At 41.7% G+C, this 20,019-nt stretch overlaps 1 protein-coding gene across 1 annotated transcript in view; it reads right to left on the bottom strand.

The window, feature by feature from the left end:
- LOC147668214 (voltage-dependent calcium channel subunit alpha-2/delta-4-like) overlaps positions 1-20,019 on the bottom strand; it is a 987,093-nt gene that overhangs the window by 436,975 nt on the left and 530,099 nt on the right. The window contains exons 26-27 of the mRNA XM_086948696.1: positions 10,104-10,231; positions 4,501-4,584 (exon numbers count right to left, since the gene is read on the bottom strand). Of these exons, the coding sequence (XP_086804822.1) occupies positions 4,501-4,584; positions 10,104-10,231 (212 nt within the window). The remainder of the gene's footprint in view (positions 1-4,500; positions 4,585-10,103; positions 10,232-20,019) is intronic.

Consider the following 20,019-nt stretch of genomic DNA (forward strand, 5'->3'; position numbering starts at 1 on the left):
ACTACTGCTGTTTTGCAGTACTTGTTTTAGGTCTGTTTACCTGATGAGTGTGCTGTATCTGTGCCGCATGTATAGTATAGGAAAAGTTCAGAGTTAATGAGTTTGAAGTATCAGTTCTGTATTTGTAGGAAGCTGGTGATGCAGCATTCTGCACTTTTCCAGTCATGTGTGTGCCTGTGCTATTGCTGGTGGTTGTGTATGTGTTCTATTTGTGTAACAGGGTACAGTGTCTAATACATACTGGGCCTCATTTACAAAAACTTGACGCAGCGCAGAGCTGCAAGCCATTTTGCTCTGCTGAGCTGTGTACATTTAAACACACAGGGATGTGTCGTATTAATAACAATAGGATGCATTTGTGTGTTTTTCCCTGCGCTGGGGCACAATTGGCTGCCATGCACTGGGACATGTACCCTTGCGTCATGGTGCAAGGGCACCTGTGTTGCGGGGATGATTGGTTTTGTGTTGCAAGGGACACCTTCCTGCACAAAAACAATCATCGAAAAAACGAGGAGAAATTAAAGTATTTCTCCTCGTTGCGTCACTCCTACGCCTCTCCTGGGGAGGCGTAGGATTCTGACGCATTCCCAGCTTTACAAAACTTTGTAAATCTGGGAATGGGTCAGTTCCATGGTGTTGCATGGGAACACCCACAGCAACACCCATGGAACGCCCCTTTCATGCAGAGTAATGCATGTAATGGGCCCATATTTACAAGGCCATGAAAAGTGACGCAGGGTGACTTTACATGGCCTTGTAAATATGGGCAAGCACACTACTCCGCTGGTGGGTCAAAAATAGTGACGCATCGGCGACGCAATAGCCTTGTAAATAAGGCCCACTGGCTGTACTCTATATATGTGAATGAAGCATGAGCAGCTGTTCTGTTTGTGGTACATTCTGTATGTGGGTGAGGGGAGTGTTCCCTGCTGCTCACTGTCCAGTACCCATCTATTTGTATAGGGAAACGCAGCACTGCTGGTGCATTTGTTGTACCCGGTGTAAGTATATCCGTCCATGTGTGCATGCATGATTTTGCCTGTTTGAGTGTGTTTGTGTGTGAGGACAGCTTGTACTGTAGCTGTCTGATCTCTAACCTTTCTGATTGTGTGAAATAAGATGCACTATTGCTTTCTGTGTTAAAGCTGCTTTGCATGAGAGATGTTTTGCACATCTTCTGTCATGCGGTGTGTGTGTGTGGTTGTTAGTGAAAAAGAGAAATAGAGATTAATATTCAGAGGTCTTCTCCTGTGCCTTACATGTCATCTGTGCATTAGAGAAATGTGCACTCTGGCACGTGTGTTATAACTGTTATGTTTGGGGGTGAGATGGAAAGTTGCACTCCTATTCATGTTGCATTTGTTTTGTGGATGAGTGAAGTTAGCACTGCTACTTCCTGCATAAAGCCTGTTGTGTGTGAGGGAAGCTTGACTAGTTTTGCCTGACTGAGCCTGTCAATTAATCAATCAAATATTGCTTTATTCGATTGTTAAAAGTGATCATAAAAGCATACATAATTAACAGAATTAATACATTTCAGTTCATTTGAATACATTTACAATATCATTTTATAATATCACGGTGTTATGACAAAAAAAGGTAAAAAGAGTATATACACAATAACTCATTGATGGCAAAATTCCGTTTGAGGAATCCTTTCTCTAATTAAAATACACTATGTAATCATTGTTTTTTTTTTTTTACAATATATCACTCTTTTCAAGAACACTGTAATTATAGCAACAGATCGGTGATTGTCCAAATATTGAGTACTTAACATAGCCCAACGACATTGACGCAGGCCCATCTCTCTCAGTAAGGGTAGTAAGATACTACATCTAAGGGATCTATAAAATTTACAGAATAAACGAACATGCAGTGTGCTTTGGAGCGACACATCGTCACAGGGAGAGGGCTGTAAATCATGCGACCAGTCAATTACAGTCGGAAAACTAACCAGTCTATGAAAAACTCCAAATCTAAAACGAGAAAATAAAAATCTATCATAATTGCCAGGAACATAAACCAGATAGGGTTGAATGTTAAACTGAGCCTGTCATATGTGTGGTGATGTTTGCACTGTTGCTGCTAAAGTTATACGTATACATGTTGTGAGGTCGTGTGTGAAGCGTGTAGTGTCTGCTGTTTGTGCTGTATGTGTCTGACATGTGCAAGGAAGACTTGTTGCTTGCTCCTACTGTGCATTTGTTGTGTGTGCAGCAAGCCTGCTTTGCTGCTGCCCTGCTGTATCTGTTCTGTGTGCTAGGGTAGCCTGTATGACAGCCACATGTACTGTACTTGTCCAGCGTATCAGACGCGAACTGGTATTTACCTGTTTTGATTCTTTGGAAGGCACTTGCATTTCTGCCAACTCTACATCAACTGATAAAACAAGGGTAATCTACCATGCTGTTAGTGATATTTTTGACATGCGTATGTGTACATGTATAAGCGTGTGTGTGAGAAAATCCTGCCACCAGTAAAACGAGCTTTAGCAATTGAAAAAAGCACACATTAGAAGAGCTTTGTCTCTGAACAGAAAGGAACTATTTTTATGCGGATGTGAACAATGTGCTCAAACTTTGTGCAGTCACTCAACGTGAAGGCAGCCAATGGGTGAAGTGGACTGACCCACTAACCCATGATGTGTCCTGTGGTGGTTGAAGAAAAATGTGAATGATAGTTCAAGAGATTAATGGATGAAGGCTGCTGACCAAAAGCCCCTTTATGTATGTACATCATGTATGACTTCTTTTTGGAAGAGAGCTAAAGCTAGCTGAGAGGCCTGGAAATTAATCTAGCCCTGTCTCAAAGGCCAGACCTAAAAAAGCTAAAGCTGTTACCTCTTTCAGTGCTTATTTCAGTCTCCTCAGATGCCATTGCTGATGAAATTAAGGGAAGAACTCAAAAGACTCCTTTCAGTGAACATTTGTTTGATCTCCAGCTACCCTTTGCCCTAACGGTAAATCATCCTTGGACTATAGTAAATAACAACAGGAGTATAACCCATAGACCAGGTTGAGATCTGGGTGAGTATGTACTCCATGGACCGCCACTTACGAAAGTCCTGTCTGCAAATATAGATCTCCCCCCCCCCACACACTCATATACTATTGTAGATCCAGCTTGCGCCGGTGTACAATGTAAAATTGTCTCTATTGACTAGATTTGCAGGTCTAGGGTATCCAAAATTAGTTAAAACTGGAAAAGGCACCGGTGTGTGTTTCAGTAACCCAGTTATTGTGCTCCCATCTTCATATTTCTAAACAGACCCAAAACTCCCCGGGACATCGTAGTGTATCTGACTCTCTAGACCATGAAGTGAATCATTCTGACAGCAGGGACATGTGTGTGGTCAACAGTAATGGGGAAGGAATGAACCCTTTATCCACCTAGTGTTTTATTCTTTCGTTCATTTAATGATTCATTTTTTCCAAATTCTAAGTGATTGAACTGTTCTAGCAAAGGACTATCAGCTGTGTGGGTTGTTTGCTCCAACCTCGATTGAAGAGTTCAGGCGATCAGTCAAGACGCGGTGGTTAAAGCGCCCATCAACAGCAGGAGCGCCGAATCAAGCTTTCTTGTCAAGTGAATTCATCATCTTACACCTCTACTGATTATTGTCTCTATTTTGTATTCACCACATGTAGTTTACCATGGACAGACAGTAACCAGCAGTTTAGTCGTCTTGGCACCAGCAGGGGGGAAAAACACTGCACGCATGCTCGGTAGAGAAATGCAGCCTCGAAGGCCCCTGGTTCCTGTGTCACTGCACCTGCTAGACTACGGGCAGCTACTCCCTGTAGTAGCCCTATAAACAACAATTAAAACATCCACACAAGTTATAGATTGAAGACAAACTGGCTCAGCCATAATAACGTTCTCAAACTTACCTCAGATCCAGTACAATTGATGATCAACATGTATAGAGATTTCCTCCATATATCATTACATTATACAGCCATACATTACCACCATAGTCAATGCCACAGTGCTAGTTAGAAATACAAGTTTCAAACAGATGCATTGCAAAATAGGCGTCCTCTGATTGCGATACGTCATAATACCATGACGTGGAACCATCTGCGCTACAGGCAATAGATGTATGATCTATGTGACTACTGCAGATAACATACCTGCCACATTTCATGCTGGCCACTGTGAATTAAGAGTCATGGAAAGAGGGCATTAACATGCCACTTCAGAATTGTCTTTTACGTTGGCGGTAGTCATCAGACTTACTCTACCTCCCATAGTGGGGAACTCTAATTTTCTGCTGACAGTTCTTACATTTGAGTAATGGTGCAGAACAGTGACTATGGATATTATATTTCCCACCACCAATGACAAATGGTGTCACACCACAATCCCATCACTTTTCATTGTTGACATTGCCTGGGTCTATGTGGTTGACACTGATGGATTCCACGTGTTTAATATCACATCAGTGTCACGTCCCTCCATCCACAGATCGGTCAAGTCAAATAATCCAGCTCCTACCTGCTGCAATGGCGGTCTTCCCATCCACAGTCACAGATACAGCCGTGCTCACGGTCACCACCTCCGGGGGGCTGGCTTTCCCCTCTGTTAAAGACATAGACATGGACAACGTTACTTCTCTACTAATAGAAATAGGTTGACAATGGGTGGTGCTGGGGTGAGGGCGGTGACGACAAGCAGAATGTGAATTTTTCTGCTCAGTAATTAACAGATGAGAAAAAATTTGACGAAACATCTGGTGTTGGTGTTCACCAGATGTTTTCATGAGTTGTGATAATGGGGAAATATAGCAAGCAAAGAGCAGGAGGTGAGCAAGGTACCCTTTTAGAAAATTGAAGGCATATGTGGGGTGATCCCTGACAACTCGATAGCTCTAAATGTATATTTGATTGTATTCTATCTTCATTGTATTCAAATCTGTTTCATAAGCCTCACACGTAATAAAGTAAATAAAATAAATTAAATTTAAAAAACCTCACACGCTATGCATCAAATGAAAATGGATGAGTGACCGTGGAGAGATTCAGAGCATCAAGCGATTGGCTCAAGGTGACCAAAAACAGAAAAATCATGTTCTACTGAACCTTCAACAGAGACCCGTGGGGAGTAGCACATGGCTTAGGCACCTTGGGCACATGCCCCAGCAGCAGCAGTGGGATTCCAATGGAAATTGAATTAGACGTCAAAAATCTTCAACTCTAAAAACACTGTAAAAAATATCAGATCGCCATAAAGAAAATTTAAATGTAGTAAATATCCTGTGTAGCAGACAGAGTATCGAGCCTATGGCAATACAAAAATGAAAAAAGTTCGATTGGCTGCAATAGCCGATTCAGTGATAGGACTTATAGAAAAAAAGTGGCAAGATAGCCTAAAAATCAGCCATTGGTGCTCGATCATGGTCATCGGAAGCAGTATATAACCATTTTCCCTCATTAGCTCTGTAAAGATTTTTGTTCACAATTTCTGCAACCTTTGTAAAGGTGCCCAACAATGGAAAGGCTTGTCTATAGAGAATAAAATTGACAGAATCAACAGCAATAAAGTAATGTTAAGAGAAAGTCTCATAAAGATTCCTTCGTCTTCGCTGAGCAAGCCAGGAACTCCAGTCTAAGAGATGTTCCCACAATTACCACGTGGACTACATTTAGAGATTGGTATTGTACAGATATATTAGATTGATAGGTAATGGGAAAAAACACTGATAAAGACATGGGGAGTAGCTTTTGAATAGTGTATACATATTCAGGCACAGAACATCTATGCTCCCTTTGACATAGATCACACATACATGCATCTAGAGAGACCACCAGACATACAGCTACCCATGCACACAGACTGTCATACGTGCAGGCACTCAAGTACACAGACCACAAGACATGCACTCATTCATGCAAACCGACCAACAGACACACAGATACCCATGTACATAGACTAATCAAGGGAGTTACCACAAGCAGACATCCAGGCTCACGAATAGTCGGACCACACCCAAGATGGTCAGATGAAGGGATGGATGCAAGTTTTATGTCCAGGTAATCTTCAGATTCTGTTGAGGAAACTACATTTCAAGTGGGGGTGGTGGGGAGCGATAAAAGCCAATGCCCATTCAATTTTTGACCTTCCTTGAGTAAAGGAAATGACGGGTGGTATGGGAAGGGCAAGGGCTACCTCACAGTTAATGTGTCAGCAACCTGGCCCCGGTGGTATCTTATTCACTGTTTTCCATCCAAAGAGATTACTAAGTGATGATGGGAAATCTATGCATGCCCTGAGATTTACTGAGAGACGAGTGCGTCATCTGACTATGCCCTAGGATTACTAAGAGATGGGTGAGTCACCTGAGAATGTCTTAAGGATTACTAAGAGACATGTGGGTCATCTGAGCATTCCTTGAGGATTACTAAGAGCCGTGTGGGTCATCTGAGCATTGCCTGAGGATTACTAAGAGACGTGTGGGTCATCTGCGCATGCCCTAAGGATTACTAAGAGACAAGTGCACCATCTGAGTATGCCCTAAGGATTACTAAGAGAGGGGTGGGTCATCTGAGCATACCCTAAGGATTACTAAGAGAGGGGTGGGTCATCTGAGCATGTCCTAAGAATTTCTAAGAGACAGTGGGTCATCTGCGTATGCCCTAAGGATTACTAAGAGACAAGTGCACCATCTGAGTATGCCCTAAGGATTACTAAGAGAGGGGTGGGTCATCTGAGCATGCCCTAAGGATTACTAAGAGACGTGTGCATCATCTGAGCATGTCCAAAGAATTTCTAAGAGACAGGTGGGTCACCTGAGCATTCCTTGAAGATTACTAGGAGACGTGTGGGTCATCTGAGCATTCCCTGAGGATTACTAAGAGGCGCGTGGGTCATCTGAGCATTCCCTGAGGATTACTAAGAGGCGCGTGGGTCATCTGTGCATGCCCTAAGAATTTCTAAGAGACGGGTGGGTCATCTGAGCATGCCCTAAGGATTACTAAGAGACGGGTGGGTCATCTGAGTATGCCTTAGCTATTTGCGATATTTGAAAAATCAGACTGTGGGAAATCTGTTTGGGTGCCGACAGTTAGTAAGTGATTAGTGCAAATCAGAGCATGTCATGTGGGTGCGTGGTACATACTGCCTGCATGAGTGACAGAAAAAATAGAATAAAATGGAGTATTTTAAAAGTTCTTTTAAATGAAATATGGGCGCCACAGTACTGAAAAATGAAGGGGAAAGGTTGAGACCATGTAGGGCCAGTGTGTCGCGAAGAGGTAGAGAATGGACTTAAAGGAACAAGCTGTCTTTTTCTAAGATCAAATTCTATGTTTCAATAATCAGAGACGTTTATGTACTTGTAAAAAAATATATTTAAAATCTTCACCCTTCTCAGGCAAGTAGTCACCTGTGGCACACTACCAGGCTATAAAATTGCTGTTCCTTATTTCTGTCCATTATTAAAGCACAAAGGGCCCATCCCTAAAACACTCTGTGCTCATCAGTTTTACAGGTCCTCTGTTGTTGATGGTGCAAGAGTTGATACAAGCACTTTTTATGGCTGTATTTTTAAACAGGTGTGTGGCACTTTGTAGTTAGGATTTTCATCTGTACTTTTCATATAAAGCCGTGGCAGGGTGGCTAGGCCTCCCCAGCGCCTTAAATTCCCAGCATTTTAACTCTCCATCCAGGCATCTCTCTCTGACTTGTACCTAAGGGTTCCCAGTATCTTTCCAAAGAAATAAAAGCCAGGAAGGTCATGCACAAGCTTCTGCCTGTCTCCTCACATCTCCTCAGACTTCTCATGTCTCACCCATACTACATCACCTGCTCCACTCTCAAGGAGGCTCACATTCTCATAATGTACTAAATGGAATTCTGTATTCTGGACTGCTTGCTGCATGCTGTACCACTCCATTTAAGTGGCACACCATATTGTTTCATGCCTTTTATCACTTATGCAACTCACCGGTATTCTCTCACTTGCTCTGTTCAGCACTGATTTCTAGTTTTTCTTTAATTTGTATATTGCCCTCCCACGCCCCAAAGGCTTGGTCCGCCTTATAGAAAAACACGTAAAATAAAAAATTTAAAATGAGCTGAGTGGCAAAAAGATGACTGTATGCGCCCATGTACTCATACACAGGCATCCGCATGACGTCACATGTTCAAGGGGTGAATCACATGCTGCTGCTGTGCTTCACAGAACAGAGTATGCCCATGAACCATGCACATGCCATGTCGTGCCATGAAATACATGAGCGATGGCAGCAAGGGTAGAGGAGTGTGAGGTGTGCCATGTTTGATGGGGTGAGATGCCCTTTATAATGAAGAGGGCCTCTTTGAGTCCATATACAGATACCCTGTTGCCGCCACTCGTCGGGCATGCTCGGCTCAGCAGTGGGCATTGGAGGGTCAACGTCCGGGGGGTTATGATCTGGAAAAAGTAAGTCATTCAGAGGACTCAGTTGAGTGTCACATGAGATGGATGTTGCCTCCTGACCAGAATAGCCCACAAATGCATCCGTCACAGTTAGAAATGTTTTCATCTTCTTCAATTCACATGCATGCTCTATAGGAAGTGCATGGTTATCCCCCATCTCTGCTGATATCTTACTGTTGTTTCTTATTCAAATTCTTTCTTTATGTCGGTTCATAATAAAACCATAAAAGATACATCATAAATATACACATACAATTGTATAGTACGAGTGGAACAATTTCATACATGAGTAATAACACCTCGTCATGGTAGGGGCTGGAAGTCTAAGTCAGTAATACAGTTACCGTACCAAAAGAAAAATACTATTAAAATATTTAGGAACATTAAAACCTAGGCATAAAGTTTAAAAATAAGTGAACTATGCATGTAAGTAATGTTTTATTGTTCTAATCTGAACATGTGCGCAGTTATTTAAAATTGCTGTACCATTACCACATAGCCGTACCAGCTTGAATACTTTTATTTGTAAAAATAAGTTCGTAATTTATTTTTAGCGTCAAGGCCATAAAGTGGATGTGTGTAATTAGTCTTAATCCAACTTTAGCCCTTAGAAGACTCACATTAAATAAGAACCTACCGACACTAAAAGCTATTTTTTGAGATGTGTCTGTTTTTAATATTCTTCCTGCCTCTAAGCAACCTCTAATGTTCATATTATGGCAGATGGGTTTAATCCATTTATTCCTTGGTTTGCCGTATGCTGGGTAGAATAATAATAAATGTAAATCGTTCACCTTTGGTGTATTTTGACATAGTTCACAAAATTAATTGCTATTTCTATCACTCTCTTTCTATTTCTTATTCACATGTGATATATGGAATAAAGTATACCCTATGCTGTATATTGTAGGATTAGTGCAAGCCACAGAAGAGATCAGTGACCCTATAGATGAACGAGGCCAAAGACCTAGTTCCTTTATAAAATCATGGAACTCCTAGATGACTTACACTAGCCTTTTAATATATGGTAGGGGTTGCTTTATTCCTTATAATACATGGTCACAACATCACTATTCCCACAAACCGCTTGGTGTGTTGCTCTTTCGTATGAAAAACACAGGATGTATGCCGATGTGAAGGTTAAAAGTAGAATCTGTAGTGCAAAATTGAACATGCCATTAGCAGTTAGTAATGTGTTACAAAGAGATATCCGAATCAGGTTAATGTAAGTTAGATTTAAATAATACAGTAGCTCAGAATGATTATAAACATGCAGAGAAATTCTGTCTTTCTGGTAATCACCAACAGCATTGACAAAAACAAACATGTTGCCATAAATATCTTCTTTCTGCTATTTACTGGACATTGAGAAAAACAGATCAGAAGTAGGAAAAAAAATCTTGTTTTCATTGTTTAAATTATGGTTATCATAAGTATTCTCCGAGACTTGCATTTTATATTGGCTGCTGGCTCTAGATTTCTAACCTTTTACCCCATGAACCCTCATTAAAAGGAAAGACCCTTACTGCCTCATGCCCGTCTCTTACGGACAGTGAGACATCAAGAGAGCAGTGGGTTTACTGAGACAGGAGAGTGTCCCACGCCCTTCTCTCTACCTTCCGCCATTTTGCCACTCATGGCCGCCATCTTTGCCCGCAGAAGGCCGGTGCTCACAACGTACCTGGGTTATCATTGGTGGAGATGAAGAAGATGAAGCTCCCGGGAGGATGCTCAGCCGCTCGGCGATACCACAGAGGGAAGTGGTCCATGGTGAAAATGCTCGCCTTCTCCTCAGCGCGAAAGAATTTCCTACCACAAGAAAATTAAAACGGGATGAGGAACATCTTTGGGAAAACATTCTTTCGAAACACACACTTCTAATGGCATTATTCAAAACAATGAAAAAACGTTAAAAAAATGTTTGCAAAAAAGACTTGAACCCATTTAACTCACCATCGCCCTTCCCGGCCTGATGGGCCATATTCCCAATCACCAAACATACCATAAGAAGGATGGTTAACACAGCAGATTATGCCCATAAACATATTTTGGATTGTCACTAGCAATTTTGGGTCTTGCAGCACAGAAGGCATTTGACCATGTTATTTCTCTAAAAATTCAAACGTGACCTAGTATTTTTAAAGTTATTCTCTCCGACTTGGTTTCCCCTTAGGCAAAGAGATGTCTAGATATAGAGCTTTCAAAGATGGTTGAATGTCATCCTTTTGGATTTGCACTGTCTTCTATGCCTTCTCTCTTTTCTTCCTTCTTCCTTCCCCACTGATCATCTTTCCCTGTTCCTTCCCCTCTCCCCCTCCCTTTTTCTTTTTCTTCTTCAATTTCTACCTGTTCTTCCTTCTACCTTTTTGACAAGCTTTGTGATTACTATCTCTCTACAGTTTGAATTATTACATGTACAGTATGTTTTTGCATTTTTCGATTTTGATCAGTTTAATAAGTTTTCACCTTCAAAGTTGTTTCATGGAATGTGAAAGGATTTAATCACCCTATCAAAAGGCAAAGAGTACTCTCCCACCTCTCCTCTTACAACCCAGATATTGTTCTTATTCAAGAAACCCACCTCTCAGATATTGAATCTTTAAAACTGAAGCGATTGTGGGTTGGAACTGTCTTATTTTCTCCTGCTTCTCAAAAAAAGAATGGGGTGGCTATTTTGATTCATAAACGCCTTCAGTGTAAAGTAGTTCTAGAAGAAAAGGATGATGAGGGGCGCTGGGTTTTAGCTAAACTAATAATTAATAATATCCCAATTACGGTATTTAATGTTTATGGTCCTACTTGTTTTGACTCCTCTTTTTGGCCCTCCATTACAGCAAAGTGTATCCAATATAAAGATGATTCTTTCCTATTAGGTGGAGATTGTAATCAGATCGTTGACCCATTTTTGGACCGTAAATCCTCTGTTCGTTTTTCCCCTCACAAACCACATAAGCAATTCCTTGACACTATCACCCAAACTCATCTTGTGGACTCATGGAGACTCACTCACCCAGATGTTATAGATTTCTCCTTTTTCTCTCCTCCTCATGCTTCTTTCTCCCGTTTGGACTACATTTTTCTATCTTCATCTCTTTCTCAACACCTTATATCCTCCTCTATTGAATCTATAGTTATCTCTGATCATGCTCCTATTATCACTGTCTTTGACCTTCTTCCTCCTACTCCTAAATCTTCTCGCTGGCGTTTTAACCCTTCTCTTCTTGCTGATCCTCTTTTTTCCTCCTCTTTTCGTTCTTTTGCCTCTGAATTTTTTCACCTCAACTATACACCTGATACCCCTCCTCATGTTCTTTGGGACTCTTTCAAGGCCACTGCCCGAGGTTTTATTATTGATTTTGTCTCTAAAAAGAAGAAAAAATTCCTTCAAAAACGTAAAGTTACCCTTGCACACATTAAGTCGCTGGAACACCAATTCTATACTTCCTCTACTAAGATTATGTCTCCTGAATTACTTAAAGCTAAAGACTGAGTTAATGCAAGAGGAAAAAAGAGGGGTAAGTAAATAAAATAGAGAAGGTTAGATATTATGAGACAGGGTCATTGGTGTTTTCTCCCCATCTGAGCAGGTAGGTACTACCCAGATGAGCTCAACCAATTGTTGGAAGTTAATAATACATTAATTCTGGATATAAGCAGGGAACCAGGTCTTTGATAGACGTCTCGGGGTATAACTGGAAGATTTCCCTTTTATTTGTGGTGGACCCTAGGTATGGTTAAAATATTAGGGTGGTATGTTTCCTGAAAACAAAGTTTCATACATCCATATCGACTTTGTCTACTTGCAGTGCTCACTTTGGAGTGCTACCATTAGTCCAATGTGATCTTCCCAAAAAAGAAGATTTCTACATTAATGCTTTTCTGGCATGTATATTACTAGTAATCCATTTTCCGTCAACACAGGTATGAGATCTTTATGCCTTATTACAGTTTGGCTAGGGATCTCACGTGCCCTGGGAAGTCAGATGACCGTATGGGCAACAGACATGGCCGAAACATGTAGAAAAAATCGATATGGATGTATGAAACATTGTTTTCAGGAAACATCCCACCCCTAAATTTTAACCATGCCAAGGTTATGCCACAAATAAAAGAGAAATCTTTCAGGTGTACCCTGAAACATTTTTATCGGAGACCTTGATTCCTGCTTATATACAGAAAACAAATTATTGTGAACTCCCAACAAGTGTTTTACTTCATTTGAGTGGCACCTACTTACTCAGATAGAGAGAAAACACCAATGTTAAAGCATACCACAACGAACAGTGATTGCGGTGTATTCTCCCAATATCTTCGGATACTTATGATGCACCGGCAGACTAATAAGTAAAGCTCGTGATAACAACCAACACATATTTTGTGTATGAGTAAAATAACCACGTCTTAACCATCCTTCTGAACTCTTAAGTGGTTTTTAATGGCTCTGATCTTTACAGGTTGGGAATAACAATGAGTTGCTGCCTTAACATAGAAAGCAGTGCCTTCAACGATTTTATTCCTACAATCAGAAATTAGGCGGCATTGCCCCAATCTGGAACGTAACTTCCTGGATTGGGAATATTTGGTGATGTCATCTCGATTGAATGTTGATCCTTTGTCATTAACAGCGCCGTGTGTGATGCACAGTAGTTTAAAAGAGGATCTTCTTGTTATTGGGAGTCGGTGTAGAGCCATCAAGACCGGGGAAATGTGGGTTCTTATATTTGCATTTATAAGAAGTGTTGCTGCTGACATTTGGATTCTTTGTAGCCCTCTGATCATTGACAGTGGAGTGCTGTGGTATAGTCCATCAGCATATTGAATTTTTGATAGCAATAATGATGTTGTTGCTTGTACCTTTTGATGAAATGCAAGAGGTGGGAAGGCACCTCTAAGTATTTTCATTTGCTGTTTGGGATAACCTGTCCACTTGAGTATCATTGGAAAGTGTAGAGTCAAAGAAAATTCCAGGATTTGTCATATTAGTGGGGTTGTTTTTGCAAAGTCTCGGTTCCCCTGGCCAGAAGGATGTAGGACATACTTTTTCCAATCACCACAGGTCAGTATTTCAGTTTTTGAAGCATTCAACTTCAGGTGAATTGACATCATCCCCTGATCTAGGGCTATGAGTCAGGCCTTAACTTGTGATGTTCCTATGTCCATGGAGTCTTCTAGTTTAAGAATGATCTGTTTGTCATCTGCATAGTTGTAGCAGGTGAGCCTGAAACTGTTATAAGAATTAGTATTAGTTTCATATGCATGTTAGAGATTAGAGGTGTGATGATAGATCCATTTGGAACTCCTATTTCTCTGCAATAACGATTTGAAGAGAACGGTGGTGTGTGAATCTGGTAGGATCTGTTGTTTAGGTGAGAGGAAATCCAATTGAGGGTAATACCATCTATCCCAACTTCTTTCATTCTAAGAAGTAATGTATTATGGTGTAATTTGTCAAAAGCTGCAGAACCGTCCAAAAGAAGTAATTCAGCCACACCATTTTTGTTGACTATGTTTTAAAATTGTTCCAAATTGAGACTAGGGCAGATATGAGCCCTCTCCCTGTGCAGAAGCTTCTTTGCCAGTCTGTGAGTAGTTTGTTTTCTTCCATTAATTTTGAGATCTGGCAAAAGGCTGCTCTTTCCATACGTTTGCTAAGGAAAGGCATATTAGTGTTTCTTCTGCAGCTGCTGGGGTCTAGATGGTCCAAGTTGGTCTTCTTAAGTAGTAGGTGTATGTGCGCCTTCTTTAATATTTCTGGGAAAAATTTTGTTTTGAAGGAGTTGTGGATAATGTTTCTCATTGGGATAGGCACTGATTCTGATTGAATTATCTTTTTGAATATGGGTCGAGAGCAGGGTCCGAAGAGTAGCCAGCTGAGCTGTTAGTAGGTCTTCAAATTCTGAGGATGTAATTTCTTGGAAGTATGCTATAGGGGTGGATCATATGCTGTGATTGTTGTTGGCAGTATACTATGGAAAGAGTGGTTTCTATAGATTGTTAGATAAGAATCTAGTGTGCCTGCTTTGTTTACATAATGCCTTGATAGTTTATTTAAAAGGTCTTGCAAAAGAAACGGTCTTGCAAAAGTAGGGGGGAGTTTTCACAGCCCTCTGGATTGTGAAATTCTGAATGTTATGGAGTTCCTTGACTGGGCATTTGTCATTAAGGATCCTGCTTGAGTAGTGGATTTAATTTGGACTTGTTTATATGTGATTTGTGCATTCTGTTGTGTCCGTGTAGGTACATTGAGCCATCTGTATTGAAGTGTTGAGAATTGGCCTCCAATTTCTTAAGCTCTTGTTTCATTGAAGGAGACTTCTTCCTATTGACATTTTCAAAGTTGTTTTTGGAATTCAAAGGTCAAAGGATGAGGACAGCCATTCAGGGAGTTTTCCAAAGAGTTTCTTAGTTTCTTGTATCCAGTTAGGTGCGATTCTAACACCTGCCTATCTAGTTTTTTTCCACTGTCTGTGGATTATAGTGGGTTGGTGGGCTTTAGTTGATGTTTCAGCTGGGATCTTGAATGAGAAGATTAAGATGTGATGCACAGTCCATGTAAAGGTGAGTTGTGTTGATTAGTGGTTACTTCCAGGTTGGGGAAAAGTATTTCCAATGTATGACCTGCTATGTGGGTAGGTCCAGAGATGATCTGTCGTACGTTGTGTGCATTTAGACCTGATATGATAGCAATTGATTAAGGCATATTTGGTTTACGAAATAAACCACCCAACTAAAGTTACTGCACAGAGCTGCGTAAAAGGGAGAGAGCAGAACAGCGCTGTATCTATGAAGACAGAGCTGCTTTCATCTCTCCCTGAGGTGGCAAACTTTAGGATGCCATGCGTCAATGCACACACCCTTCTACAACAGAGTTACAAAAGTGACAGAAAACTGCAGCAAAAAATTAGTAAGTCTGGGACCAGCTGTGTAAATCACCTAATATAGGTATGGGACAATCTTGTTGATAGAGCTGAGACTGTGTCCAAGAAAGTACCGGTAAAATCGCTGTTTATGGGTGGAGGTCCGTAGATTGAAAGGAAGTGGCAGGTGAAAGTGGGTCTGGGTTGGCATCTATAAAGAATGGCTTCACAACATTGTATAGTTACCTCTTCCAACTTAGTAATTATTATGGTGTCCGTAAACACAACAGCCAGTCTGCCTCTGTTTTTTCTTTCTACGTTATGTTTAATGGCTTCACAACCAGGGATATAGCTTCATGCAGTACTGAGGCCATGTCTTTTCCCTACCAGTTTTCAGTATTTTCGGTTCTGTGTCTTCAGGAGGTCAAATATATTGCATTTATTTTTGCTCATTGAATAGACATTCGTAAGCAAACAATTTAGATGTGTTCGTTTTCTTTTGTGGAAAGGGGTGTTGTAGTTTTGTTGTAGTAATGTGTTAAAACAGAGTTAAGTTCTGTTGTGATGTAGTATGTGTGACGTGAAGTTTGAATGATTAGTAGTGTTTGTCTTTCTTTTATGTTTGTTGAAAGTTGAAGGGTTATGAATGAGGGGTGGAAAGGGAGCATGGTCGTATGGTTTTAGTACTCTACAATCAACAATTGATGAGAGTCGCTGATGGGTGGGTATAAAAGTTGTGGATGAGTTGGTTTGGTGTGGTGTCGAGCAGTGATTAGTTGTGCTGTGTGAGTAAGCTGTTAGATGAAGGAGATTGTGAGAATGTGGTTTGTGAGTGGTGGGGGGTGGTGAAGTCTGTGATCTTTTTTGGTTATAATGTTGGTTGTGCTGTTAGTTGAGAGTTGTTTGTGAATGGTAGTGCATTTGGAATTGGTGCATGAGTGGAAGATTGCATGTTTGGGGGTGAAGGGATGTTAATATTTGAGGCAGTAGAGTATATCAGATTTGTTATAGGAAATATTAGTGATAAGTTATGAGGTTTGTTAGACCAACTTTATAATCTGACTAGCAGCCCGTCCCGACGTTGTCTGGGTATGAATTGCTGCCGGCCAGTAGTATATTGTTTTGTAGGATTTCGTTTTGATAGCATTTCTTATCTGTGACAAGCCTGTGAAACGCTCCGATTCACAGTGCACTGCTGATGCACTTAAGAGTGCGCGTTCAGTAGTGTGTGAACTCGAGTTTCCCAACTTTATTTTTCCTTGCAATATAGCGCGAACTCGACAACATGGCATGAGCACAATTTACATTACAGAAGAACACATTCATTTGTGGTAGGCACGGGGAGACAAAGCGATTTGCCTGGAATCACAGGATGTTGAGCTGATGCCGAGATTCGAACGTAGCTCCCCAGCTCTAAAGTTCGCAATTCTAGAACTTGTGGCGGGAGGTGTGTCTAAAAGTGTATGTCGGTGCTGGCCATCAATGAGAGAGACCTGTGCATTTTTCAAATGGGTGGTGAAAAAATATGAGTATGTTGCTGGAAATGTGGGCCGCCGTGCCACCAATGTACTTACTAGGGGAGGGTAAACACCCATTATTCTGCAACTTTCTTTCCGCATACCATCACTCCGCATACTTTCATTACGAAAGTACCATGACTCCGCAATGCGATTATAACGCATGGCATTACATTTTATATGCTTTTACCACGCATACATTTACAGCGAAATTCGATGTAAATGCATGAATGGTAAAAGCATGTTTTTTTTTTAATGTTTGGATAAGGTAAGTATGGCTTTAGGGGTATATGTTTTGGTATTACTGAGGTATATGTTTTGGGGTGTTTGGGTATTTTAAGGGTTCAGATATAGTTTAGGGTTATGGGGTACAGGGGTAGTTTTAGGGTTTAGGGATAGGTATGGGGTTTGGGGTACAGGGGTATTTTTAGGGTTCAGAGCTAGGTTTGGGTTTTGGGGTATAGGGGTATTTTTAGGGTTCAGGGGTAGGTTTGGGTTTTGGGGTACAGGGTTATTTTTAGGGTTCAGTGCTGGGTTTGGGTTTTGGGGTACAGGGTTATTTTTAGGGTCCAGTGCTGGGTTTGGGTTTTGGGGTTCAGGGGTATTTTTTGGGTTCAGGGGTAGCTTTTGGTTTTGGGGTACAGGGGTATTTTAAGGGTTCAGGGCTAGGTTTGGGTTTTGGGGTACAGGGTATTTTAGGGTTCAGGGGTAGGTTTGGGCTTTGGGGTACAGGGGTATTTTTAGGGCTCAGGGCTAGGTTTGGGTTTTGAGGTACAGGGGTATTTATAGGGTTCAGGCTAGGTTTGGGTTTTGGGGTACAGGGTATATTTATAGGGTTAAGATGGGTTAATATTTAAGGGTGTTGGGGTATTTTAAGGAGTAAGGGTGTATTATGCTTATGGGGTGCAAGGGTATTTAAAAGGAGCAGGGTGGGAATAGTTTTTAGGGTGTAAAGGGTAATAAAATAAAATAATATATAAAAATAATATAACTGATGCAATTTAAAACAATAAATGTTTTAATTAAATTTAAAAAATGTGTGTAAAAAAAAAAAATATATATATATATATATCTATACTACTATTATAAAGAGAGAACACAAACCTTTTGGCAAGGTAAACTCGGGAACCACGGCGCCAATCCACACACCCAAAATATTGTTGTAATCCTCAGGGTGTACAGATGGACATAGGCTATAGAAAAAAAAAAAAAAACGTAGTCCCTGAAAGTAGCGCCGGCCGCGACGCTGACGGCCATGACGTAGCGCTGGCCGCAACGTACGTGATGACGAGGAGGAGCGGCGGTGAAGTGAGGAGCTCGGGGAGGAGCGGCGGCTCAGGTAAGGCTCTGGGACACAGGACAGGAGGGAGCCGGTGCGGGAGGTTGGCCCGGAACAACTGCGGTAAGGCTCAGGGTCTGGGGGCAGCATTTCAGGCTTGCGAGAAGGAGCAGCAGTGAAGTGAGGAGCTTGGGGAGGAGCGGCGGCTCAGGTAAGACTCTGGGACACGGGATGGGAGGGAGCCGGTGCGGGAGGTTGGGCCTGAACAACTGCGGTAAGGCTCAGAGTCTTGGGGCAGCATTTCAGGCTTGCGTGCACTCTTGCCCCGGCCCCCGCCCGCCACGACATTGTCCAGGACACAGATAATGTCGTGATTGGCATGGGCCGGGGCGGGAGGGCACGCAAGCCTGAAATGCTGCCCCTTGCCCCCTTCTGCCCCAGGCAATGCTGGGGCGGGCTGCTAGTATATATATATATATATATACTAGCAGCCCGTCCCGACGTTGTCCGGGTATGAATTGCTGCCGGCCAGTAGTATATTGTTTCGTAGGATTTCATTTTGATAGCATTTCTTATCTGTGACAGGCCTGTGAAACGCTCCGATTCACAGTGCACTGCTGATGCACTTAAGAGTGCGCGTTCAGTAATGTGTGAACTCGAGTTTCCCTACTTTATTTTCCTTGCAATATTATATAGCGCGAACTCGACAACATGGCATGAGCACAATTTACATTACAGAAGAACACATTCATTTGTGGTAGGCACGGGGAGACTAAGCGATTTGTCTGGAATTACAGGATGTTGAGCTGATGCCGAGATTCGAACGTAGCTCCCCATCTATTCAGTTCGTAATTCTAGAACTTGTGGTGGGAGGTGTGTCTAAAAGTGTATGTCGGTGCTCGGCATCAATGAGAGAGACCTGTGCATTTTTTTGTGCATTTTTCCAATCGGTGGTGAAAAAATATGAGTATGTTGTTGGAGATGTGGGCCGCCGTGCCACCAATGTACTTACGGGGGAGGGTAAACACCCATTATTCCTCAAATTTCTTTCCGCATACCATCACTCTGCATACTTTCATTACGAAAGTACCATGACTCCGCAAAGCCATTATAACGCATGGCATTACATTTTATATGCTTTTACCACGCATACATTTACAACGAAATTCGTTGTAAATGCATGAATGGTAAACGCATGTTTTTTAAAAATGTTTGGAATAAGCAAGTATGGGTATAGGGGTATATGTTTTGGGGTACTGAGGTATATGTTTTGGGGTGTTTGGGTATTTTAAGGGTTCAGATATAGTTTTGGGTTCTGGGGTACAGGGGTATTTTTAGGGTTCAGGGCTAGGTTTGGGTTTTGGGGTATAGGGGTATTTTAAGGGTTCAGGGGTAGGTTTGGGTTTTGGGGTACAGGGGTAATTTAAGCCTTCAGGGCTAGGTTTGGGTTTTGGGGTACAGGGGTATTTTTAGGGTTCGGGGCTAGGTTTGGATTTTGGGATACAGGGGTACTTTAGGGTTCTGGGCTAGGTTTGGTTTTTGGGGTACAGGGGTATTTTTAGGGTTCAGGGGTAGGTTTGGGTTTTGGGGTACAGGGGTATTTTAAGGGTTATGGGCTAGGTTTGGGTTTTGGGTTACAGGGTTATTTTAGGGTTCAGGGGTAGGTTTGGGTTTTAGGGTAAAGGGGTATTTTTAGGGTTCAGGGGTATGTTTGGGTTTTGAGGTACAGGGGTATTTATAGGGTTCAGGGCTAGGTTTTGGTTTTGGGGTACAGGGGTATTTTTAGGGTTTAGGGATAGGTTTGGGTTTTGGGGTACAGGGTAGATTTATAGGGTTAAGATGGGTTAGTGTTTAAGGGTGTTGGGGTATTTTATAGAGTAAGGGTGGGTTATGATTATGGGGTGCAAGGGTATTTAAAATAGGGGTGGGCGGAGTTGGCGCGAA

The sequence above is a fragment of the Lissotriton vulgaris genome, unplaced genomic scaffold (assembly GCF_964263255.1).
Source record: "Lissotriton vulgaris unplaced genomic scaffold, aLisVul1.2 SCAFFOLD_214, whole genome shotgun sequence".
In the NCBI taxonomy this organism is placed as follows: Eukaryota; Metazoa; Chordata; class Amphibia; order Caudata; family Salamandridae; genus Lissotriton; species Lissotriton vulgaris.